The sequence below is a fragment of the Bos indicus genome, chromosome 11, assembly GCF_029378745.1.
Source record: "Bos indicus isolate NIAB-ARS_2022 breed Sahiwal x Tharparkar chromosome 11, NIAB-ARS_B.indTharparkar_mat_pri_1.0, whole genome shotgun sequence".
In the NCBI taxonomy this organism is placed as follows: domain Eukaryota; kingdom Metazoa; phylum Chordata; class Mammalia; order Artiodactyla; family Bovidae; genus Bos; species Bos indicus.
The window spans coordinates 71,012,676-71,038,776 of record NC_091770.1 but is presented as its reverse complement, the minus strand read 5'-3'; the positions used below and the strand labels follow the sequence as shown (position 1 = coordinate 71,038,776).

General features: G+C 44.4%; 1 protein-coding gene across 1 annotated transcript in view; it reads left to right on the top strand.

Moving 5' to 3' along the window:
- Nucleotides 1–16,012: 16,012 nt before the first annotated feature.
- Nucleotides 16,013–26,101, top strand: part of PLB1 (phospholipase B1) — a 97,739-nt gene continuing 87,650 nt past the window's right edge. The window contains exons 1-4 of the mRNA XM_070798949.1: nt 16,013–16,137; nt 19,483–19,573; nt 19,919–19,970; nt 21,843–21,929. Of these exons, the coding sequence (XP_070655050.1) occupies nt 16,122–16,137; nt 19,483–19,573; nt 19,919–19,970; nt 21,843–21,929 (246 nt within the window). The 5' untranslated portion in view covers nt 16,013–16,121. The remainder of the gene's footprint in view (nt 16,138–19,482; nt 19,574–19,918; nt 19,971–21,842; nt 21,930–26,101) is intronic.

Here is a 26,101-nt window from a genome sequence, read left to right as displayed (position 1 = left end):
TGTTTACCATAATGTTGGTCTCCTATACATTAAAAGTTGTTTTTCTTCTTTTGAGTTTTGTTTACCTTGGCTTTAATCTACATCTAGACACATCAGTTATTACAGTTGATGTGTCCAGGGAAAATTGTGTTTTTCTTACCTAAAGTGGTTTTTTTGTTTGTTTGCTTTTGTTTTTTCCCTGCTTCTTTGATCTGTGGCTCAATGTTCTTCATCAAATGTGAGAAATTTTTAGCCATTATCTCTAAATCTCTTAATTTTCAGCCTCCCTCTCTCTGCCTCTTCTGGGACTCATTATCTGGTTATTTTGTATGCTTGACAATACCCCCACACTTCAGATGCTCTATTCATTTTTCTTCAATCTCTTTTCCTCTGTATTTTTCAGAAAGGTACTTTCTATTGATCTATCTTTAAGTTTAAAGATTCTTTTCTTCTGCCATCTCAAGTCTGTTAATGAGACCATCTAGTAAATTTTTCAGTTATTTTAATTATCATTTCTGGACTTTTTTTATATAGCTTCTATTTGTTGAGTCTCTAATCTTTTTTTTTATTTAAAAAAGAATTTTTTCTTTAATTCTTTGAACATATATATAATAGCTACTTTGAAACTCTTGCCTGCAAAACTCAACATCTGGGCCCATTCAGAGCCAGTTTTCATTGGTTTCTGAACTAGTTTTTCATTGGCTAGTTTTCATGGAAAACTAGACATGTCTGATAAAATTTAGCATTCTGCTTTATTTTTCTGAGGATTGTTGGTTCATTTTTCAGTTTCTTGCCTCAACTTAAACTGCTTCCTTCACAGAAGGCAGACACTGATGTCTTTGCTCAGTTCTTTCTTTTCTTTTTTTAACCTGGCATTCCATGAATCACCCTAGGTTTTCATGATTAATGATTTTGAAAAAGATAGTGGTGGCCAAAGACCTTGAGTTTCTAAGGCTCTGTTTATTGGTCTATGTGTAGGGTGGGGAAAGAACACAAATTTGCAGCCAATTCTTAAGTTTGTTTTCACTTAAATTTTATGTGAGTTGTACAAGTTGTTTGTATATTTTGGAAATTAAGCCCTTGCCAGTCACAGCATTTGCAAATATTTTGTCCCATTCTGTAGGTTGCCTTTTTTGGTTTTTTGTTTTATAGTTTCCTTTGCTGTGCAGCTTGGACAGCAAAGAGATCCAACCAGTCCATCCTAAAGGAAATCAGTCCTGAATATTCATTGGAAGGACTGATGCTGAAGCTGAAACTCCAATACTTTGGCCATCTGATTCTAAGAACTGACTCATTGGAAAAGACCCTGATGCTGGGAAAGATTGAAGGTGGGAGGAGAGGGGGACGACAGAGGATGAGATGGTTGGATGGCATCACTGAATCAATGGACATGAGTTTGAGTAAGCTCCGTGAGTTGGTGATGGACAGGGAGTCCTGGTGTGCTGCAGTCTATGGGGTCACAAAGAGTTGGACACGATTGAGTGACTGAACTGAACTTGCTGTGCAAAAGCTTGTAAATTTGATTCAGGTCCCATTTCGTTCATTTTTATCTATACTGCCTTGGGAAACTGACCTAAGAAAACATTGATATGATTCATGTCAGAGAATGTTTTTCCTATGCTCTCTTCTGGGATTTTTGTGGTGTCATGTCTTATGACATCTTTATGTCGTGTCTTTACATCTTTAAGCCATTTTGAGTTTATTTTTGTGTATGGTGAGAAGGGTGTTCTCTGACTTCATCGATTTACATACAGTAGTCTGACTTTTCCAACACCACTTGCCGAAGAGACATTTTTCCATCATATATTCTTGCCTCCTTTGTCAAGGATTAATTGACTATATGTGTCTCGGTATATTTTTAGGCTCTCTATTCTGTTCCATTGATTTATATGTCTGTTTTTGTGCTGATACCACATTATTTTGAGTATTGTAGCTTTATAGTATTGTCTGAAGGAGGGTTATGCCTCCTGCTTTATACTTTTACTTCAGGATTATTGTGGCAATTCTGGATCTTTTACAGTTCCATGTCAATTTTAGGATTATTTGTGAAAAATGTCATGGGTAATTTGATAGGGATCACATTAAATCTGTAGATTGTTTTGGGTAGTATTATCATTTTAACAATATTATTTCTCCCAATCCAAGGGCATGGGACAGCTTTCTATTTACTTGAATAATTTTCTGTTTCCTTTATTAATGTTTTATAGTTCTCAGCATATAAGTCTTTCACCTCCTTGGTCAGTGTTAGTCATGTCCAACTCTTTGTGACCCCACGGACTGTAGCCTGCCAGGCTCCTCCACCCATGGAACTCTCTGGGCAAGAATACTGGAGTGGGTTGCCATTTCCTTCTTCACCTCCTTGGTCAAGTTTATCCCTAAGTATTTTTTAATGCAGTACAAAAGTTTTTTTTATTATTTAACATCGTCTCTCCGATATTTCATTGTTAGTGCAAAGAAGTGCAGCTGATTTTCATATGTTAATCTTGTATCCTGCTGCCTTGAGAATTTATCAGTCTAGTAGTTTTTGTTTGGAGTCTTTAGGGTTTTCTACATATAAAATCATGTCACCTGCATATAATGACAATTTTACCTCTTCCCTTACAATTTGAATACGTTTTATTTCTTTTTCTTGTCTGATCTTTATGGCTAGGACTTCAACCACTATGTTGAATAGAAGACGTGGGAGTGGGCATCCTTGTCTTGTTCCAGATTTTAGCAGGAAGGCTTTCAGCTTTTCACTGTTGAATATTATATTGACTGTGGGTTTGTCGTAAATAGCTTTTATTATGTTGAGATATGTTTCCTTTATACCCACTTGTGGTAAGAGTTTTTATCATGAATGGATATTGAATTTTGTCAGTGCTTCTTCTGCATCTATTGAGATGATCATGAGGTTTTTGTCTTTTATGTGGTATATCCCATTGATTGATTTGCCTATATTAAAACATCCTAGTGAACTTGGGATGAATCCCATTTGGTTGTGGTGTGTGATCTTTTTAATGTGTTGTTGAAGTAGGGAAAACCACTAGACCATTCAAGTATTACCTAAAAAAGATTATCCAGTGGAAGTGAGAAATAGATTTAAGGGACTAGATCTGATAGATAGAGTGCCTGATGAACTATGGATGGAAGTTCGTGACATTGTACAGGAGACAGGGATCAAGACCATCCTCATGGAAAAGAAATGCAAAAAAGCAAAATGGCTGTCTGAAGAGGCCTTACAAATAGCTGTGAAAAGAAGAGAAGCGAAAAGCAAAGGAGAAAAGGAAAGATATAAGCATCTGAATGCAGAGTTCCAAAGAATAGCAAGGAGAGATAAGAAAGCCTTCTTCAGCGATAAATGCAAAGAAACAGAGGAAAACAACAGAATGGGAAAGACTAGAGATCTCTTCAAGAAAATTAGAGATACAAAAGGAACATTTCATGCAAAGATGGGCTCAATAAAGGACAGAAATGGTATGGACCTAACAGAAGCAGAAGATATTAAGAATAGGTGGCAAGAATACACAGAAGAACTGTACAAAAAAGATCTTCATGACCAAGATAATCACGATGGTGCGATCACTCACCTAGAGCCAGACATCCTGGAATGTGAAGTCAAGTGGGCCTTAGAAAGCATCACTACAAACAAAGCTAGTGGAGGTGATGGAATTCCAGTGGAGCTATTTCAAATCCTGAAAGATGATGCTGTGAAAGTGCTGCACTCAATATGCCAACAAATATGGAAAACACAGCAGTGGCCACAGAACTGGAACAGGTCAGTTTTCATTTCAATCCCAAAGAAAGGCAATGCCAAAGAATGCTCAAACTACTGCACAATTGCACTCATCTCACATGCTAGTAAAGTAATGCTCAAAATTCTCCAAGCCAGGCTTCAACAATACGTGAACCATGAACTTCCAGATGTTCAAGCTGGTTTTAGAAAAGGCAAAGGAACCAGAGATCAAATTGCCAACATCCGCTGGATCATCGAAAAAGCAAGAAGGTTCCAGAAAAACATCTATTTTTGCTTTATTGACTATGCCAAAGCCTTTGACTGTGTGGATCACAATAAACTGGAAAATTCTGAAAGAGATGGGAATACCAGACCACCTGACCTGCCTCTTGAGAAACCTGTATGCAGGTCAGGAAGCAACAGCTAGAACTGGACATGGAACAACAGACTGGTTCCAAATAGGAAAAAGGAGTACGTCAAGGCTATATATTGTCACCCTGCTTATTTAACTTATATGCAGAGTACATCATGAGAAACGCTGGTCTGGAAGAAGCAGCTGGAATCAAGATTGCCGGGAGATATATCAATAACCTCAGAGATGCAGATGACACCACCCTTATGGCCGAAAGTGAAGAGGAACTAAAAAGCCTGTTGATGAAAGTGAAAGTGGAGAGTGAAAAAGTTGGCTTAAAGCTCAACATTCAGGAAAAAAAGATCATGGCATCTGGTCCCATCACTTCATGGCAAATAGATGGGGAAACAGTGGAAACAGCGTCAGACTTTATTTTGGGGGGCTCCAAAATCACTGCAGGTGGTGATTGCAGCCATGAAATTAAAAGACGCTTACTCCTTGGAAGGAAAGTTATGACCAACCTAGACAGCATATTCAAAAGCAAAGACATTACTTTGCCAACAAAGGTCTGTCTAGTCAAGGCTATGGTTTTTCCTGTGGTCATGTATGGATGTGAGAGTTGGACTGTGAAGAAGGCTGAGCGCCGAAGAATTGATGCTTTTGAACTGTGGTGTTGGAGAAGACTCTTGAGAGTCCCTTGGACTGCAAGGAGATCCAACCAATCCATTCTGAAGGAGATCAGCCCTGAGATTTCTTTGGAAGGAATGATGCTAAAGCTGAAACTCCAATACTTTGGCCACCTCATGCGAACAATTGACTCATTTGAAAAGACCCTGATGCTGGGAGGGATTGGGGGCAGGAGGAGAAGGAGACGACAGAGGATGAGATGGCTGGATGGCATCACTGACTCGATGGACATGAGTTTGGGTAAACTCCGGGAGTTGGTGATGGACAGGGAGGCCTGGCATGCTACAATTCATGGGGTCGCGAAGAGTCAGACACGACTGAGTGGCTGAACTGAACTGAATTCAATTTGCTAATATTTTGTTTAGAATTTTTGCATCTATATTCAACAAAGATACTGGCCTGTAGATTTCTTTCTTGGTGGTGTCTTTGTCTGGTTTTGGTACCAGGGTAATGGTGGTTTCATAGAATGTCTTTGAGAATACTCCCTCCTCTTCAATTTTTTGGAAGAGTTTGAGAAAGATTGGTATCAGTTCTTCATTGTATGTTTGGTAGAATTTTCTGTGAAGCCATCTGGTCCTAGACTTTTGTTTGCAGGGAGCTTTTTTAGTTATAGATTTTATTTCACCTCTAGTGATCTTTCAACTTACCTATTTCTTTAATTTTTTTTTCAAATTATCTATTGATTCAATTTTGGTGGGCAGTGTGTTTCTAGAAACTTGTCCATTTCTTCTAGGTTGTCAAATTTGATGGCATATGATTATAACGTTTCCTTATGTTTTTGATATCTCTGCAGTATTGGTTATTATGTCCCCTTTTTCATATCTTATTTTGTTTATCTGGGTTCTCTTTTCTTCTTGGTGAGCCTGGACAGATGTCTGTCAATCTTGTTTACCCTTTCAAAGGATCAGCTCAGTTTTATTGATTTTTTTTTCTATTTTTTAAATCTCTATTTTATTTATTTCCTCTCTGGTCTTTATTATACCCTTCCTTTTGCTGACTTTAGGTTTTGTCTGTTATTCTTTTTCAAATTCTTTTAAGTGGTAGGTTAGGTTGTTTGAGATTTTTCTTGTTTTTGAGGAAGGTCTCTATAGCTATGAACTTCTCTCTAAGAACTGTTTTTGCTCTATCCCGTAGATTTTGTATGGTTATGTCTCTGGATTGATAATGAAACAATAGCTTTCAGCAAATTGAATGTATCTCAATATACACTTTGTATATTGTCCTTCATCTTTTCCTTTTTAGAACAGTGCCTCATGCCCTACACTCTGCTTCTTCTCTCCGTAAAACTTTACTTCATTGGTGAAGTGAAGTAGACACTGGGCTAGATCTTTTGCTTATATTATTCAATTTTTAAAAATCTTAAAAATATATGAACTGTAGAGTACAAGTATATCCTTGGTCACAAAAATCTTTTTTTCTTTTTTAAATTAGAGCTTCTATTTATAGCAAAGACCAAAAACATTCTTTGAAGAGCAGTTTACTCCCTACCCCCTCAGGCATGAAGCCTGAAAGACCAGGAGACGTGCTGAGTGGGGCATTTCTCAAAGATCAGGCAAGAGTTGCTCCAGTACCTGTATTCCTCTACTTGTGAAGATGCTGGCAAAGCCCAGGGAGGAGCTGAGGCAGCAGCAACCAGCCTGGTAATCTAGAGGTAGATCCAGGCTCCCACCTGGGATGCCTGGGGCTCAGAGCTATTGCTGATCACTAGAGATGTCATCTTCCCACTTCACTTTGACCTCTTTTTAGTAGTGTCTAAGTCAGACACCGGTTCTCAAACAATAGCCCATGGGCCAAATTCAGCCTTTACCTCTTTTTGTATGATCTGTGATCTAAGAATGATATTTACATTTTCAGTTTGATTTTTTTTTTCCGTGTGAACTTCTGGTTATCCCAGCATTTGTTGAAAAGCTGTCTTTCCTCCCTTGTGTTGTCTTTGCACTCCTATCAGAGAGCAGTTGACTCTCTGTGGGTCTATGTCTGGGAACTCTCTCTTGTTCCATGGATCTCTTTGTCTGTTCTGCCAATATCACCCTATAGCTTTACAGTAACTTTCGAAGATGGGCAGCGTCAGTCCTTTGACTTTATTCTTCTCCTTCAATATTCTGTGGGCTATTCTGGGTATTTTGCCTCTCCATATAAACTTTAAAATCAGTTTGTTGATATCCAGAAAGGTTTTTACACTTTTTTTAATGGTTAAGAAAAATAAAAAGATATTTCATGGTACATGAAATTATATGAAATTCAAATTTGTCTCTATAAAGTTAATTTGTTTACATATTATCTATTGTAGCTTTCTTAGTACAAACAGAGCTGAGTATTTGTGACAGAGACGGTATAGTCAGAAAAATCTAAAAGACTGACTATCTTGCCCGTTACCAGAAGTTGACTGAGCCCTGGTCTAGATCCTAGGCTGTTACTTACACTTAGTTTGGTTCTGAGCATGGCCCATGGGGCCAGACTCCCCGTTTTCAAATCCTTCCATCACCATTTGTTCACTGTGTCACCTTTAAAATGTCACTTACCCTTTCTGGGCCTGTTTCTTAACTGTAAGATAGGGAGGATAGCATTTATCTCACAGAGTCATTGTGAAGATTAAATGAATTATTTCATGTAAGTGCTTAGAATAGGGCTGGGTACCTAGAAACTGCATATAAATATTGACTTCCATGCTTGTTTTTATCCTGGCTTAAAAAGAATATTACCAAAATGGTCTCAAATCTCTCCCCTGCTAATTCATCTACCCCACTACTTCCCAGAGTGATGATCATCTTAAAACACACCCTAATGTTCATCTCTTCAAAGACCTGTCACAGCTTCCTGTTTCCTATGGAGTAGCCTGGTGTTCACAGCTCCACAGCCTGGCTGCCCTCTGTCTGTGCAGCCTCATCTACCTTGCCCTCCGGTTATGATCCCTGTGCTCCAGCCCTTTCAAGCACTCTGTGTTTGTCCACATCTCAGCACCTTCCCATCCTGTGTTTCTTTCTGCTCAGAAATATTTCTTCTGGGCATTTCCAAAGGGTCACTGAGATCTGGGGGCAGGACACAACCCACATTTCTGTTATGACTTCCTACGTGGAAATCAATGCCAGATTGCACTGTAGGCATGAAATGGAAATACACTCTTGTCCCTCATGAAACTCCAGATAAATTCTTTTCAGGTTCAGGAAGCAAAACTGCAGAAGAAGGCTGGAGTGGAAAAGAAATCAAGTCCCCTCTCCCCAAGTCAGGCTTCCCTTTGGCCTTGTCTGATGCTGTCTGGGGGTTCTCGCATGGCATGCCCATTCAAGGAATGTGCACCCTGGACAGAGAGCTGGGTGGAGAGAAGCCAGAGGGAGCAAGGGAGCCAGACCTCTGATTACATATCAGTACATAAATGTTTCTTGACGCTGTTGAAGTAAGCATCAAGATTATGTATCAGTGTGAAAAAGAAAGTTCAAGTTACAGCATTAAAGGAGCTTGTAGGATACAAGATTGCATCCCCACTGATTACAACTGAGTGAAAAGTGAGACTGATCAGGAGCCTGATGGTGGACATGAGTGTGAGCACATGAAACCGCTCTTGGCTATAGGGGTGCTGTCACCGTGGGTGATTGTTTTCGTTCCTTTATTTAGAGTGCTGTTACTGTGCTATATCCTTATTTGTGTATTTAGAAAGCTAAAGGTTTGATGGGGAAACTCATTGGCTTATAAAGTGAATCTCTCATTGTACATAAAATTTTTTAAAAACCAAGTTTTAAAAGACTGGCACAAAGTAAGCTGGGACGAGAACAGTGTCTTAGCAGTCTCTCCACCTGCCTTTTCTTCCTCTTCATTTCATGTTCAGTAAGATGTCTGAAGACAGCCCTTGTCCAGCTATTATGTACAGTCATGGCTATTGGGAATGCCACTATTAGCTCTTGTCTTAAGCTCACATCACCCTTCAGACTGTTCCAGAATGTCCTCCGCTTTCCCTGATTCATCCCGGATCCCCAAAAAACAGCGGTTATTTGTCCAACATCACTCTCCCCTAGAGTTCTGCCCTTCACTAAGGAACCCACAAAGCAATCTGCAGTAATGTGTCTGTGCAAGATATAGGGTTATTGCTAACCCCTCCCAGATGACACTTTTGCTTCTCAACCTAGGGATTCTGCCTTAAGAGGCTGCATTAATGGATGTACAGGGTCCCAAACAATGGAGGTGATAGTTGGAGGAATGGAACCTGGACGTTCCTAACACAAGGCACATTAATGAGCAGGGCAAATAGGTAGGGTGGAGAGGAAAAGCACGAAAGCTGTGAATCTAGAGCAGGGAGTTAATTCCAGATAAATAACCAGGACAGTTCTTGCTTTCTTTTAGGAACGACCCAGGCCCATACTTCCCCTGGAGAGAACACATTGGAAGAGCAGCTGTGGCCAGAGGTAAGGGCTTTGTCTTCATGGGAGAGGTAGTGACTTCCCTTCTGAAGGGTGAGTCCTAGTCTTGATACAAGTTGACAGGCCCTTCCCTGAGGCCTTGGGGGTATAGACGAAGTGAGCTGCTTCCCCTGGGACAGGCAGGTTACCTGGCAGAGTGGAGGCAGCATAACTGTAGCTCCTGGAATTTGGGGCTCACAATCTCTTCAGACTGAGCAGGTAGTTCCCAGAAGTGCCCAGAAAGACTTATAAACAGCCTGGTTATCTCTGTGAACCTTGAAGCAGATGCTGTGAGTTATCCGAAGTCATTTGGGTGAGGTTTTCCCAGAACATCTACAAGATAAGAGTTGAGAGTAAATGCTTTATCTCTTACTGAAATCAGTGATTCATGAGAAATTAACTTGTGTCTCCTGGTCACAGATGTGCAACCAATTTACTGCACATTTTCCCCCATTGGAATATTTCCCCTTTTACTCTCAGTTCTAGGGAGAATACATATGACCTCCTTTCCCAAAGTCCTCCACCTGATTCCCAGAAGTGGAGGCTGCTTTGGATGTACATGGGCATCTGAGGCAGCCAAGTGGTCTTGAGGACCAGCCCTCCCCCCACTACACACACTTGCTTTCAGCAGCCCCTCTGGGCTTAGGACACATTCTGTTCCAGTAGGGACACAAGAGTCTCCCAATTTCCACTTTATCCAATTCCCAGCTTTAAATAACTTAATGCCCCATATACCCGCTTTTGTATAAGCAATCAAATTTAAAGAAGGAAAGTAGATAATTCAAAAAATATAACACTATAGAAGAGATTTAAAAAATTTTTAGTCTAGATATATTGGGTCTCTTCATGGTTTCCTTTTTATTGTGATAAAATATGCATAATATAAAATCGATCATTTTTGAGTGTACAGTTCAGTGACATTGAGTACATTCACATTGCTGTGTACCTGTCAGCACTCTCTATCTCCAGAACTTTCTCATTATCACCAGTTGGTTTTTATTCTTTATCCTGCCTCCCTCCCTCTCTACCCTACTGTTCTGAGGCATCCTTACTTGCCACCTCTAAAATCGTTCTCAACAGGCATATGTCTCCTTTTACTAAGTGAACTGGATATAGGGTTAAAAGAGCATGACTATGGACAATTGTTGCTTCTGGATTTTAAGCCTCATAGAATAAGCACATGGTCATCTCTACATCAAGTTTTCAGGACCTGTAACATTCCCTTACAAGGCAGTTGATATTTCTGACATTTGGTTTCAGGGGCAGAGCCTGAAGAGTTTTTCATTCTTTTGCAACCCAGAGAATGTGCCTTCTCCAGGATCCAGCGTGCCTTCTATCTCAGGTACGTGACCCTGAGCCATGAGCCAGGAAGGCCAGCGTCTTCTCTCTGGTGTGGCTGGCAGAGGCTTGAGCCCCACTCTACTTGCACCTTTGGCTGTTCACATCTTCCCTCTTCTCCCTGTTCTCAGTCCCTCCTCTTTTGATATCCTCAGTCATTTCTGTGGAGGGACACAGCCCAACACACCACTCAAGAGATAAAACCAACATGGCCCCATGGTGGCTTTACCTGGGTGAAGGAGACCCCTGGGAGCTCACCTCCAGGTGGGTGGACCACGTCACAGGAGCTGTGGGTTGGATCTTGGCTATGCACGTACCTTCCCAATCCTGTAATGTAGCCGCAGTGGCTGCTCTAGACATATTTTTTCCTATAATGGGTTAGGTTCATTTAATACCTGGATGCTATGAATGTTGCTGTTGAGCTGGTCCTCTTCTCCAGCTTTATCGTCTTACATGGCTGCATTGTGGACTGTGTTTAATGGCTTTGTTTGCATTGTACTGGCTTACCAGGATTTCCAGTTAAGCATGCTATTCTTACTATTCTGTCACGTAACAAGTGTGGTTAGAAAAAGAAATCGACGTACTTCCTAGGAAGTGGCTTCTTTAGGAGGCTTACCCTTAATGCCCCCATAACATGACCAAGGAATATATCAGTGGTTTCTAAGGAAACTTAATTTTAAGGATGCTAGTGACCCAAGTAGGTGGTGGAGGCTTCCTGCAGCTTGTGTCTGATATTTATGAGGGCTGTTCACAGCCCTGTTCCCTGGCAAGCCTCCAAGCCGACATGATCCCTTTTGAACCCAAATGGTTTTCATTTTTCTGTGTTGCTGTCTTATTAATGGTGGCCGAGAAATGCAGAGTCAAGGGATAGAGGGAAGTGAGAGGCAGAAAGAGTGCCAGGTGAGAAGGAAAGGAGGTCCGTGAATAACTTTCCATGGGACACCTACTTGGAGATCCTGAGACCAGTCAGCAGTGTGGCCTCCACTGAGGACTGAGCCTCTTTGGAGCAGGTTTAGGGCTTCCAGTGACTTCTTGGTCTTCAGATTCCCCCTCCCATGGCCAACCTTGGGGCATTCTTGGGGTGAGGGCCTTGGGTCTGCTTCTCCCATTTAGCATCCTGGGCCCACACTGTGCAAAATGTAGATCTGATCTTCTTACATGGGTTCTTGTCTTTGCAGTTCACTCTCTGAGACCTTCTGATATTAAATTTGTGGCAGCCATTGGCAACGTGAGTATAGCAAGGAGATGGAGGTGGGAGGTGGGGTTTGGGACTGAGGATTCTTTGAATGAGCTCCTAGTAACCAGGAAGAATGTTTCACCTGGGGAGAGAGAACATTCTCTGAACTGGAAAAATCCTAAAATCTAGGGTTCTGAGTTGATGTTGTTGTTTTAAATTGAGTGACTGACTCTCTTTACATTAGGATGAAGAAACTTTTGAACTTTCTCATGAGTAAATCAAACCTATTGATAAATAAGCCAAAAATCACACAGAAATTTAAAAGCAATCTCTTAAACTATCTACTTATGAGATAGAAAAGAAAAATGTCCTTACCTGCTTGGCAAATTTTTAAAAATATACCCATCTTTGCTAATAACTTTGAAGTGGTATTGTTTTATGTGGTCAGGAACTGAGAAAGGGAGCGATAAGGGAAGGATGGAGAGAGGAGAGAGGGATAAGCAGGAAGAGCGGAGGCTTCAGTCCTGGCTTCCCACAGCCCCACTGCTCTGGTCTTAGCACTGCTGCCCCTCAAGTCCCAGCAGTCCCAGCTGCATGGACCACTAGTCAGGTGTTCTCAGCTCTGCCCTGTACCCCTCACACCTGAACCAGTACACCCTCGCCTCTCCCCTTCCATGTCTTCCTCCCATCTCTGCCCACCTTGTTTCCTTCCCCCTGTCCTCTGTGTCACCGCTGCCCTCTGCACCCCTGCAGCCTCAGCCCCTGCCCCTGGCCCAGGCTGCCTCCTTGCTATATCCTACTTCCCTGCACACAGCACTGGCCATAGGTGAAGACTTCACATTAGAAAAACTGACCAGGGCCCAGTGAAATCTTCAGCCAGGGCTCCCACCCTTGTTCTTTGCTACTTGTGATGGTGGGGTTAAGCCTGCAAGTGTGACGGTGTGTGTACGTGCGTGCACATGGATGAGGGTGAAGGTGGAGGTGTCCCAGCGGGAGGGATGTAAAGGAGAGGTGGGAATAATGAGAAGAGAGATTTTCTGCCCCGAGGAGCACATTGCCGCTGCCGAGCCTGTGTGTCCCCAGAGCCGAGAGCGTGACACTGGCTGGAGGACTCACGCATTCTCCTTCCTGAGGCAGGGAAATTCCCTGCAGGGAACTCTCCACTCCAAGCCAGGTTTCTAAAGTTAAACCAATCAGCGGTTTCCACTCTTTGGTCCTGGCTCTGAGAGAGTTCTTTGACTCATGAATTATTCAGCCTCGCAGTTCCTGCTGTCACTCAGCTCACCCTCTCTCCTCCTGGGACCCCAGGGTGCTGGGAGATGCTTTCAGTCCATGATGGTCTCCCAGCCCCCGATCATTATCCTCAACCTTCAGGATAAGCCCCAAGAGCACAGTTCGTAGGAGGCTGCCTGCCTCTGTCTGCCCTGAGAGTCAGCTCTCATGAACTCAGCCTGGTTTATGAAAGACATCAGGATAGGGAAAGACAATGGAAGATAGTGAAATGAGAAAGAAGGAAGGTGGAAAGCCGGTGCTTTTGCTCCAAGGCCTAGCACTTCCTTGTGACCGATGCTAGCACCTGTTTGTTTAATTGCTCTGGACTTCCTTTTCCTCACAGAGTGTTAAAGATCAGAGTCATCAAAATTGTTTTCAAACTAACACTTGTGACAGACATTCATTATAGGGAAAAAATGAAAACACATGGAGATAGTATTAAAAAATGGAAGATCTCGTTCATATCTCCTATTCTCTTGTCTCAACAGCCATATACAAACACACACACACTTCAATATATAGGGTGTGTGTGTGAGAGAGAAAGTGTGTATGACCTAAATAGGGTTACACTGCAGTATGCTACGGAGAAGGCAATGGCACCCCACTCCAGTACTCTTGCCTGGAAAATCCCAGGGATGGAGGAGCCTGGTAGGCTGCAGTCCATGGGGTCGCGAAGAGTCGGACACGACCGAGCAACTACACTTTCACTTTTCACTTTCATGTATTGGAGAAGGAAATGGCAACCCACTCCAGTGTTCTTGCCTGGAGAATCCCAGGGACGGGGGAGCCTGGTGGGCTGCCCTTTATGGGGTCACACAGAGTCGGACATGACTGAAGTGACTTAGCAGCAGCAGCAGCAGCAGTATGCTATCTGTGACCTTTTATCCCTCTTAACTAAGAGTCACAGACATTTGCCATGCCAGGGAGGTTATAATCCACTTTATCAAATTCCTTGAAGCCAGGGCTTGTGTCTCAGTTATGTGTCTCTAGGGCCACAGAACATGCAGCCAGTGAAGAGCATGGGGGGAAAATGGCCAGCAGTTGTCAAAATGGTGGCAAAGGAGTTTGCTGGGTTTGTTCCAGCCTTCCCCTCTGTGACCTCTCCCTGAGCTCTCCCATACTCTCTCTACCTTGTTCCTCTTGTTCTCTCCCTTCCTTCCCCTCACCACCCCCATCCAGCTTTTCTGAGGAAAACCTCTACTGTCAGTCACGTCCACTTTGGCCAGGCACAGGCTGACCCCTTTGCCTCAGCCCCAGAGCCAGGCCTCCCTCAGGACTTCACCTGCATGTGGTTTTCTGTTTAAAGTGTTACTTTCCCTCAGAAAACTTTTTCACGCTCCCTCTCATTGAAAAGAAGAGAGGACTCCATCCCAGTCAGAGGAGAGTCAGCCTGTCCTCCCCAGAGGGAGCCAGAGATGTGGCCCATTTTTACAGACTGACTGGCTGTCTTTGAAGCCGGGTCCTTAAGGACAGGCAGGCCCTTTAAAGGGAAGCAGCAGCAGGCTGGGTGTAAGGTAGTGAGGGTACATCGTCACCTGTGATCACCACACCTGGAGACACTGTTCTAGGAGTTTTGAGAGAGAGAATTTGTGTCAGAACCTGTGAAAATACTACTATTGACAACAGCTAATATGTGCTGAACATTTTCAGTGTTCTGGGCACAATTCCAAGCATCTCTGTGCTTAGTCGCTCAGTCATGTCCAACTCTATGTGAACTCATGGACTGTGCCTGCTAGGATCCTCTGTCCATGGGATATTCCAGGCAAGAATACTGGAATGGGTTGCCATTTCCTCCTTCAGGGGATCTTCCCAACCCAAGGGTCGAACCTGCGTCTCTTATGTCTCCTGCATTGGCAGGCGGGTTCTTTACCACTAACACCATCTGGGAAGCCCCAGGCATCCCTGGGACCTCACAAAAGACAAGATTCTCATGGTCTCACCTCTGCCCTATGACCAGGGAAACTCTCCAACTGAGTCCTGTGTGGTTCAGCTTTTACCAAGAGGACAATCAAACACTTACATTGTTCATTCAAAAAATAGTATCGAGTGAGTATTTACTGAGTACTTATGACACATCAGATGCTGTTCTAGGTCTGAAGAATATAATCAAGAACAAAACAGAGGCAAATTCCTGCCCTCCTGGAGTTTTCATTCTAGGCAAGGGAGACAGACCAGACACATTTTAGATTGTGTATTAGATTATCTAATTATTTTAGAGTATGGAAAGTCACAATGAAACAACTTATTGTGTTTCTATGAAGGACGTTAACATTCTACAGAGACACATTTAAGTCTAAGCTCCCGCACCCAGTTTTCTAATCTAAAGAAAAAGGTTACACCTGTTATTCCCTGAGTTTGGACCAGCAAGCTTTGGAGAAAATTTAACATCCTTTCTTCTCTCCCTGAAAAACGAATGCAGGCAGGTCTGGCCATTTTCTGGATCCAGGGATTCCCTTTTGTTGGTGGGAGGGGGTGTACGGCAGGCAGCTGGGGTCTCCCCAGGACAGGCTCTGCCACCTTCCCTGGCTGGGCTGCTCATACCCCATATCTTTTCCAGCCTCCAGACTCAGGGACGGACGACCTGGAGGAACAAGAATGGTAATTGTTCGGGAACCCCAGAGCAACAGAGCTGAGCTGAGCCTCCAGGTTGATCAGCTCTTGTTGTCTCCCTGCTTCATTGGTGGGGAGACCTGAGGGCCAGGGAGGAGACGCCGGCTCCAGGCTCCCTTAGGGGCAGGCAGAATAGTGGAGACCAGAACACAAACCCCTGCCTCTTCATCCAGCGTTCTGTGCGGGAATCCCCCTGGCTCCCTGGGGTGAATAAGGGAGGGACAGCGGGAAGGGCTGAGTAAGGGGTTCTTGCTCTTCCTCCAGCCTCTGTGCTCTGCTCCGGGGGATGCAAGCAGAGTTGGACCAGGGTCAGGCTCGTTCTACGTGGTGGTCTGTGTCCCCTTCCAACTTGGGACCAGACTAGAGGGGCGGGGAGGAGGGTCCAGAGCTGCTCACCCTATTTTGGCAGCTCCATTGGCCTCTGAGGTGTGCCTCTGTCTCCAGGAAGGATAAATCCAGAATCAGAGCAATGCTAAGCCGAAGCCTGTGGTGAAAGAGACCACAGCAGTTGAGGGCAAGCATTGCTAGGCGACAAACTCAAGCTGACATTTGTATGTTTGTTCTACTTGCAGGACTGAAAAGCAGGAGCCGCAAGCGTGCATGGGAGTGGTGACTGGTGAGTTCGGTGTTTTCATGGCCGGAATCCAGATTGTCCCTGTCCCTCCCAACACAGCAGCCCTTTGGTCAAAGAAGAGGATGTGCCCTACTGGCCACATTGTGGCAGGGCCTGAGGAAAGGGGAGGCATTCTGAGAGGACAGAGAGGGAGCCAGAGTGTGAAGAGTCACGTCCCTTGAAGGCGTGAGAGATGTGTCCGAGGGTCCCTGAGTGAGAAGACTCCAAGAGACACGGGGTTAAGGTTAAGGGATGTAGGAGAGGGGTCGGGGTGCCTGGGCCCAAATCCCGAGGCAGCTTCTCCCTCAGGACCCCAAGGCGGGACTTACGGCACTTTGTCTGGAAACTGTCCACCATTCACTGCCCCCACCACCACACCCAGGAGAAGACCCAGCTCCAATTATCAGTTCATTTCATTTTGTAGTAACTCCCCTTACTTACAAAATAGATATATCAATTGGCTTCAGCAAAGTGAAATGAGAAGAATGAAAACTAACCATAATCCCTCCATCTAGAGATAATCATTGGGGTTCCCTGGTGGCTCAGATGGTAAAGAATCTGCCTGCAATACAGGAGATCTGGGTTTGATCCCTGGGTCAGGAAGATCCCCTGGAGGAGGAAATGGCAACCTACTCCAATATTCTTACCTGGACAATTCCATGGACAGAGGGGCCTGGCATCTACAGTCCATGGAGTTGCAAGGAGTCAGATAATCAGTAACCCAGATCTTCCACATCGTAGACAGATGCTTTACTGTCTGAGCCACCAGGGAAGTCCATTAACATTTTGGCCTTTTATATATGAATGTTCTTAGGAATATGTTATATGTAGCATGTTTCTTTTTTTTTTTCCCTTAATATCAGAGGTTCCTTGCAACTCGATTAAGTCATCCTGAAACCCCTGAGTGCCTTAATGCCAGCTGAATTAGCCTGGTGGATAGTCATCTATGGCTGGTGTTCAGAAGCCAAGAGCAAGAATACCACTTTTCACTCCATAATTAGAGTGAAAAGACTCGGGTGGCAATGCAAATGCTCTCCTGAGCTGACACTTGAGCAGAGCATAATAACAAGTGAGGTAACTGGTGCCCTGTCAGTTCAGCCCATAAATGTCACCAAGGACCTGGGAATTATGAGGCTCCCTGCAGAGTGAGGGATAAATAAGACACTGGTCCTGCCATCTGCCCTTGCCATCCATCAGGGGAGGCAGAGGCCTGGTGTCCAGCCCTCCAGGATCTGATTGACAGGTGAGGGGACATTGGTGGCCAAAGCGGTGGAGGGGTCCTCTTGCAAAGGGTCAAGGGTTCAGAAGGAGCGGGCCCCTGTGACTTGGTGACTGTCTCAGCTCAGGCTAGGTTTGGCCCTATTTACCTTTAACTGGTAGGAAAATAGAAACGAAGTGGTGTATTTGGGGGAGTCTAGGAAGATGGGATGTAGTTTAGATCCTGAAACCGTAAGCACAGCTATGGCTTTACCTGATTTCTCAGTCTGTCTCCATTTTGGGGGTCCCTGCACAACCTGGTAACAAATCCTGCTAGCCCCCCATTAAGTACAGCATGGCCAGGAGCCCCACTGGCCAGAGGAGCAGCAGAAGGCAGGGCGGTGAGGGCAGGTGCACCTGCGTGCCCTTAGGGACAGGACTCACCTGGAGCTGGCAGTGAAGCCAGTCTAACTAAGAGGGATGGGCCAGGGAGGGGGCAATATTGGGTAGTCAAGCCCACAGAGGAGCAACTGGTCTTCCAGAAGAAAGTGCTACAGGGGCATGGAGGCCCGAGCTCAGCCCATCTGTCCTTCAACCCCAGAACCTTAGAGCCCTTCCAGTCTAGCTGTGTCCTCTCACACACCACAGCCATTGTGCCATTGTGCAGAGGGGAAAACTGAGTCTCAGGGAGGTAAACAGACCTTCCCAAAGTTACACGGTCAGTATGTGGCAGAATCCCTAGGAACCCAGGCGGCCCAGCCCCACAGCCTGCGTCCTTTGTTCTGACTCCAGAGAGGGATAACTAGGACAGAGCAGGTGCCAGCAGCCCTAGAATAAAATAACGGGCAGATTGGTGTGAAAAGACCCAAGGCCACGTTTGATCACAAAGAAGCAGTGTTTTACAAACACCCTTAATTTGGTCTTCCCTGGTGGCTCAGCTGGTAAAGAATCCACCTGCAATGCGGGAGACCTGGGTTCCATCCCTGGGTTGGGAAGATACCCTGGAGAAGGGAATGGCTACCCACTCCAGTATTCCGGCCTGGAGAATTCCATGGACTGTGTAGTCTATGGGGTCACAGAGAGTCAGACACTACTGAACGACTTTCACTCACTCAATAACCTGGAGAGCCGTTCACTTTCAAATATGTCACAGCAGGCTGTTTTGTCATTCATCCTCAAAGACCCTCCTGATGTGCGGAAGAGAAAGTGCCCCATCCCCCATCCACTCACACATGCACACTCTCACACAGACACACCCACACTGACCCTGTCACCTTCAGCTCTGGGTTCCCACCACGCGTGGGGGGTGGGCTCCGTCCGCAGGCCGGTCAGGGCACCATAAAGGAGGCTCATGAGTTTGGGTTGAGGATGAAGAAGTTGTGGCCCCAGGTGACTGAGAGGGCTGCCCAAGCAGACAAAGCCCAGTGGACAACTCCCGCTCTCCTGCCCCTTCTCTCTCTGCTACCTGCACAGTGTCAGCTTCCTTCAAAAGCAGCCCCTCTAAAGCTGTCTTTTGGATTCTGCTCCAAAAAGCCCCAGGCACTTGTGGATGGGGGCGGTAGAAAGAGGGGCCAGGGAGGGGGACACCACTTCGCTGCCGTGACACTCTCCCGTCTGCCCTCTCCTCTCTCTGGAGCAGACACAGCCTAACTGCTCCTGACAGCACTATTTTTAGCGGTCCTCTGGCTGTCAGCTCTGGGACGCATCTTCTGTGTGCTCCCCGGAGCTTTCCCGCTCTGCTGTCACTCTCAGGAGGAGGGAGGACAGGGAGGCAGCCTGCCGAGTCCCCCATCCCAGCACACTTTCCCTAACAAGTACACAGTGCAGGACAGTGAAGAACTGTGGGATCTGAGTGCTCAGGCTCAGATCCCAGCCACCTCGGGTAGCTGGTGTAGCCTCCCCCAGCCTCGGTTTCCCTTCACACACACATACCTCAGGGCTTAGCACTTGGCTGGCCTGGCACCCGATGGATGCTCCTTTTTCTCAACTCTGTTCACTTCTAAGGGCCTGCTACAAGGTGGACCTCACAGCCCAAGGCAGGTCATGCTTTGGGGCAGGGGCAGTGACCTTGGCACCTCACCAGAGTGGGTCAGTCTTTACAGGTGACCATTGGCTGCTGGGAACACAGCCTCAAACCAGCTCTCTCTTTAGTCCTTTCAGATGTCATCAGATACTTCAGCCCATCTGTTCTGAAGCCCATATGCACTCTTGGGACGGAAGTGGTACACCATGATGCTGCTGAGTAAGTTCTTTTTCTGACTCTCTGTCGTCCTTGGCATCTAGATGGGAGGATTTGATGGCGAGTGGGGTTGGGGGGGAGGGTGGTGGTGCTGGAAGAGTCAAAGAGGCTTTAAAAGAGAGATCTGTGTTAAGTCAAAGCCGAAATGTGTCTCCTGTGCTGACTTTAGTCTGTTGATGGGCCTAATAAAAAAATCAGGTCAGTGTCTGCCTTCCAGGACTCAGGAGGGGTGCAATGCAGCCTCCTGCTCAGAGCCTTGTGCGTAGGCTGGGGCAGGCGGCAAGCTTTCAGCCCCTGACAAAGTTGTGTTTAACTGACTATTCTCTTGGCTCCCTTCCCTCTGTGCAGAGATTTGTGGATTCAGGCCAAAGACCTGGTGAGGAACATGAAAGAGAACCAGGTAAGAATCCATCCGACTCTGCTGGGGGCTGTTCTATCTGCTGGGAGGCCATCAGACCAAAGACACCAGGCAACCAAGGCCCTGCAGCCATCATGCCCTGAGCTTGGCAACCAGTGTGGCCTGGGCCCTCCAAGAACACCCCTGCCCCTGGTACCCTCTGGAGGCCAGTAGAACACAGGACCTCTTCTCATATCCCCAGTTTGGTCCTGTCGAAGTCAGCAGATGAACTAAATAACTTCTTGCTCAGTGAGGTGGTTGAAATCTAGGGTTCTAGAGGGACACCTGTTGGAGGGTGAATCCTGAATTTCCACCTATTAGCTGTGTGATGCTGGGTAAGGCACTTAACCTCTCTAAGCCTCAGTTTTCCCATTTATGAAATGAGAATAATACGAGGGCCTGCAGCGCAGGGCTTGGGGTGGATTCAGTGAGGTGCTGGGTGCGCCTAGCACAGAGACAGTGCCCAGTGCCAGCCCACAGCTGTCATTGTCGTTAAAGAGACTGTTCCTGTCATTATTAATCATCACACCCATTCTAGTTCTTGGGTGGAGGCTTCTGTCACATGCATCCTGGGGCCCTAGTCCCCACACTCCTAGAAGTGTAGACACCCTTTACTCAGAAGCTCATATATGAGTTTGTAATAAGCTGCCTCTAATCTTTTGTGCTCTCCTTATGGACAAGTATCAAATCCAGGCAAGATCTGCTACCAAGCTAGCTTTTAATGAGGGACTTAGCCTGAACCACTGGAACCAAGGGAAGCCACTGTCTCAGCCAGCCATGCATTCATTAAAGAGTCAGGGTGTTCAAGCCAGGTCATCCCAATATATACAAGGAGAGGGGCAAATATAGGAGCAGTGCTATAAAGAGTGGCTTCTTCCAAACTACAGACTTCTCAAATTTCTGGAATGATCATAACATTCTGGAGAATGGCTAGAGGTCTTGAATCAAATCCTGTCATTTTACAGATGAGGAAACTGAAGCCCCAGAAAGTCTTATGACCTGTTTGAGTTCACAGCCAGTTAGTTAGAGCTAAAATCAAAAGTGCCTGATTCACATCTAATGCTCCTCCAGAGCACCATGCTGCCTCTTACAAAACAGAAGTTTGTTTTTTTGTTCCACAAGTAACACATGTTCATTAGAGAAGATCAGAAAACACAGATAAACAAAAGAATACTGAAACCATCCCAAAGCATCCTTAAACCTGATGTCTAGAGATAATTACTGTTGACGGTGTACATTCCCTTGCATAATTTTTCCAAGCACATACGTTTGTATACATTTTATAAAATAGCCGTTACTTGATGTATATACTTTTTACAGTCTGCTTTTCTTGATATCATATTTCTGCTGATGGCAATATGCTTTCCAGCACTGTTTGAACAGTCGCATGGTATTTCATGTCATGAGCATTCCATACTTTACACAGCAATCCTCTGTTTTAGACATTTATATTGTTTCCAACTTTTGACTCTTATGACAAGGCTTCATCATTGTAGCTAAGTCTTTCACACATCCATTTCCTTAAGACTCATTTTTGGAAATGGATTGTTGGATCTAATGGTAAGCCTCTTAAAAAAGTTTTGATGAATTTTTCCATATTGCCTTCTAGAGCAGGGATTGAACCCGGGTCTCCCGCATTGCAGGCAGATTCTTTACCGTCTGAGCCACGGATCTTGGGGATTCTGATCTAGTAGATTCTAAAGTTGTACAGCTTTAAATGCCTACACTATATGTCTCCTTTTGAAAAAACCCATACATATGGTTTTGGGAGGGGTTGTATGAAATCAAAAGACATGCAAAGAAAGAAGCTCTTTTGGCACCAGGATTCCCTGCCATCTCTTTTTCATGCTATCGTCCTTTATTTCTTTTTTACAGCAACTTGACTTTCAAAATGATTGGAAGCTCATCAACGTGTTCTTCAGTAATGCTAGCCAGTGTCGCCTGTGTTCCTCCACCCAACAGGTAAACCGCAGGCGGGAGGCAGAGGGATTGCAGATGCTGGGGTGGGTGCCGAGTGAATGAACTAAACCTGACTGACCTGCACCTGGCAGGCTGGGCCTGATGGCACATATTTCCAAGTTAGGGCAGGCAGGTAGACAGACGGACAGATATCTAAGGGTCAAGGAACCATATTGAAGGACATGCATATATGCATGCTTAGTCACTCAGTTGTGTCCGACTCTTTGCAACCCCATGGACTGTGGCCACCAAGCTCCTCTGTCCGTGGGGATTCTCCAGGTAAGAATACTGGAGTGGTTGCCATGCACTCCTCCAGGGAATCTTTCCAATCCAGGGATCAAAACCACAACTCCTGCATTGCAAGAGGATTCTTTACCACTGAGCTATGGGGGAATTTTTAACTTACCATCCTATCAGGAAAAGGAAACCATAATATAGATAAACTGAGTTGATCATTCTACAACTGAGGAAAATTCACTTTCTGATAAAAGAGCATTTTGCCTCTTGTAGCTCCAGTTTTATTTAAATGCTGACATCAGGAGTTAAAGCGGGATCTGTACTTTGGGCATTGCCTCTTAACTAGTTTACTGTGACCTCCAGTTTTAAAGGAAAGTTGTCGAGTTGTTCATATAGGTTGACTATATTGTCAAGGCTCTTTGGCATTCCCAGGAATGGGATATGAAATATGTGACTTTTAAAATATTTTATGTAGGTGACTGACTGTGACTTACATCTTTATTGAAGAGTGTTTAGGTTAGGATCAGTTGAAGGTGAAAGGGTTAGCTATGGTGACATTAATGGCACACAGATGATTCTTCAGGAGTCTGCTTGCCTCCAGGATGGACCCACCACTCACGACAGTTCAAGTGCCTGCCCGCTGTCCTTTCAGCCACCTTCCAGGGCCTCCACCAGGCCCTGGCACAAGCAAGGGTGAAGTTTCTTGGGTGCTGTCCTCTTATTTTCTGTGCCCCTCTCCCAAACACATACCCGTGCCTTCTTCCAAATGCTCCACGAATCCCAGCCTACCGTCAAAACTCCACTTCCTTTAGTGATGTTGGGCATGCAGATCTTGAATCTTGTTCTACTTCGCTTCTGTCTTCTCCCATGGCAAGTGAAATTTACATTATCTGTTTATTCTTGGCACCCTCCACTTAGGCCATCACGCAAACCAGCATGTACTCATGAATTTACACATTCATGCATTGAATGCTCAAACAAGCGATTAGGCATTGCTGTATTCCTCTGTATATCCACTCATGCATCCATTCATCCATCCATCAGTTATCTATTCATGCATAACTTCACTCTTTCTTCTTACATGCAGGCATATATTATGGTATTTATGATGAGTTGTTCATGCTAGCATTTGACTTTTTAAATATTTGAATGTATTCATTAACACTTACACTCATTCATGATTTCTTCCATACATTTTATCTCGGGTTCAAGCATTGCTGCATGGACGCTTGCATTCTTTCATGTATTTATTCCTTCAATACATTACATTTATTCTTAAATATGTACACAATATATTCCTGTGTGCATGTGTCCATTTATGTATTATTTACTTTTTTAATTTCTAACTACACAAGTAGTGCACAGATGCTTTCTCCTTTTAAAAATGAAGCATTACAGTTAAAGCTAAAATATTCTTTAGCCAGCACCTCTGATCCTCTCACTTTTTTCTCCCAAGTATTTTGCACATCTGTAATCCCTAGTATTCCTTTATGCATGTGTATATGAGAGAGGTTTAATATAAATAGTGTTATAGTGTATCTACTATTGAACAATTTTTTTCACTAAATATTTTTGAGATCTAGTCATTATGATACTTATAGATTAAATTTATTCCTTTAATTGCTAAACAATATCCCATAGTGTATGTTTACCAGATTTTATTTTGCTATTTCTATATTGGTGACCATTTAGGTGTTTCTAGTTTTTCACTATTGTAAACAATCTTGTTCATTTACTTGAACATAATGTTTTTCTAAATACAGTGATTATATTTCATTGTATTCAATTATAGTGTAATTATATTTTGAATTGTAGATGGAAGTATATTAATAGGTCAAAAATCAGTTTAAAAGATTATAACCAAAAATTATAAAAAATAGAATAGAATCAACTATAAAATACTAGAGTTTATTGCATGTAGAGTTTATTGGCTTGTGATTATTTTTGTTTCATTTATATATAGATATGTATGTACTGGGCTGTGATGTGAAATATACCTCACACCATGGGTCATGATCAAGGCAGTTTTAAGAGAAGTGCCTTGAGTAGATTCTTAAACAGAGAATTGCTGGTCATCAGATACATACGCTTGAAATCTTTAAGGACTACCTAATTGCCCTCCAAAGGAGCCAAACCCATTTATAGTCTAATATCTTGGGACCAATGCCAGCATGTAAGGGGGTTTTCCATACCAATAAGCAGTTCTCAGATACCAGCGGGATGTCCTACAATTCAACTCAATTCTGACACGATCTACCTAGAGATAGCATCAGATCCCACAGGCTAAGGGCCCAGTCCTCCAAGACTGCCCCCCACCCCACATTTCAGATGCCAGTCCCAAGTCCAGGTCATCATTCTGCCTAGCTGGCTATAGATTGGAGATTCCAGCAAACCCCTCCTTGAGTTCAGTTAGTTTTCTTGAGTGGCTCTCAGAACCCAGGGAAACATTTTACTTATTGGGTTATTGGTTTATTATAAAAGGACATAACTCAGGATCAGCCAGATGGAAGGGATACACTGGGCAAGGTATGGGGAAAGAGCCAGGACCCTCCATGCCCTCTCCAGCTGGGCCACTCTCCCAGCACATCCAGGTGGTCACCAACTGGGAAGCTCTCTGAACCTATCCTTTTGGGCTTTTATGGAGGCTTCATGATATAATATGATGATTGACTAAGTCATTGACCAATGGCAGTTGATTCAACTTTCAGCCCCAGGTAGGGGGTTGGGTGGGGGAGGAAACTTAAGTTCCAACTCTCTAGCCACAGGGTCGATTCTCCTGGCAACCAGCCCCTGTCCTTAGGTGTAGTCCAAAAGTCACCTCATTAGCATAGCAAAACACACTTTTATGCTCTCATCACTTAGGAAATTCCAATGGTTTATAAACTCTGTGCCATAAAAAGGGACAAAGACCAAATATATACTCTGTATTATAAATCACAATATCACGTATTCTCACCAATGTCTGAGCGCACCCATTCTCTACAACCTTCCCAACACTGTTACCAACCTAATGACTCTTTTTTGTCAATGTGTGAAATTCCCTCAAGATCTAGTCGTGTTGATACATATGGATTAAGTTTGTTCACACTTAGAACCTCACACTTTTAATTGGCTGTAAACGTACGACAAAAGTAATCGTGCCTCACCTCTGGTTTCTAAATGGCTACACACCAGTGACTTAATCTCTGTAAAGTGAGCTCACTGCAGCAATGTTTACTAGCATTCACTTAAATTCCCACTTCGTTGCATTTTTTCTTCTATCTTGATTTGTGTTTTGCACCAAGACCACCAAGGCTTTTGAGCCTAGAATAAATCCCACCTCCACTGCCATTGCCCCCCAAAGGACCTCGTGGCTCATAGGCCTGGCTCTCAGCCTCCTTGGCCTGGGTTGGCTGCTTCCTCCCTTCATTCCTCCAGTCTTGCTTCTGCAGCACAGACCCACCCCTCACATCCTAGTCTTCCTGGTGGTGCCTCTGGCCACAGCTGACCCAGAACCACCATCTGAGAAGCTCTTACCCAGCAGTTTGCATCCCCAGTGGCCTCTCCATGAGGGGTTGTTCTGCAGTCTCAGGAGTTGCAGGAGGTACTCTGAGACTGTGGGCTCTGGCTTCCACCTGACGTCAAAGCAGTTCTACCTTTACTGGCAACATACATACATCAGGTTCCCTGAAATAGTTCATATGAAATAAAGGTATTTTACTGTTAAGGAGAAATTGTAAACATATGTTCCTATCCTACTTAGGACCTGGAATTTTCCTCCTATAAGAGGCCTAGGGGCTCCTTTCATGGGGAATAGACAAGGGCCTGGGTCCACATTTGCTTTTTAGGGGGCTCTTAAGACCAGAGTTGTAAGAGGAAGATGATGAGGAGTCACTCATTAGATGGTGACAGTGCTGCCTCAGGCCTGCTGTGGTGCGTCCAGCTATTCAGAGGTAGGT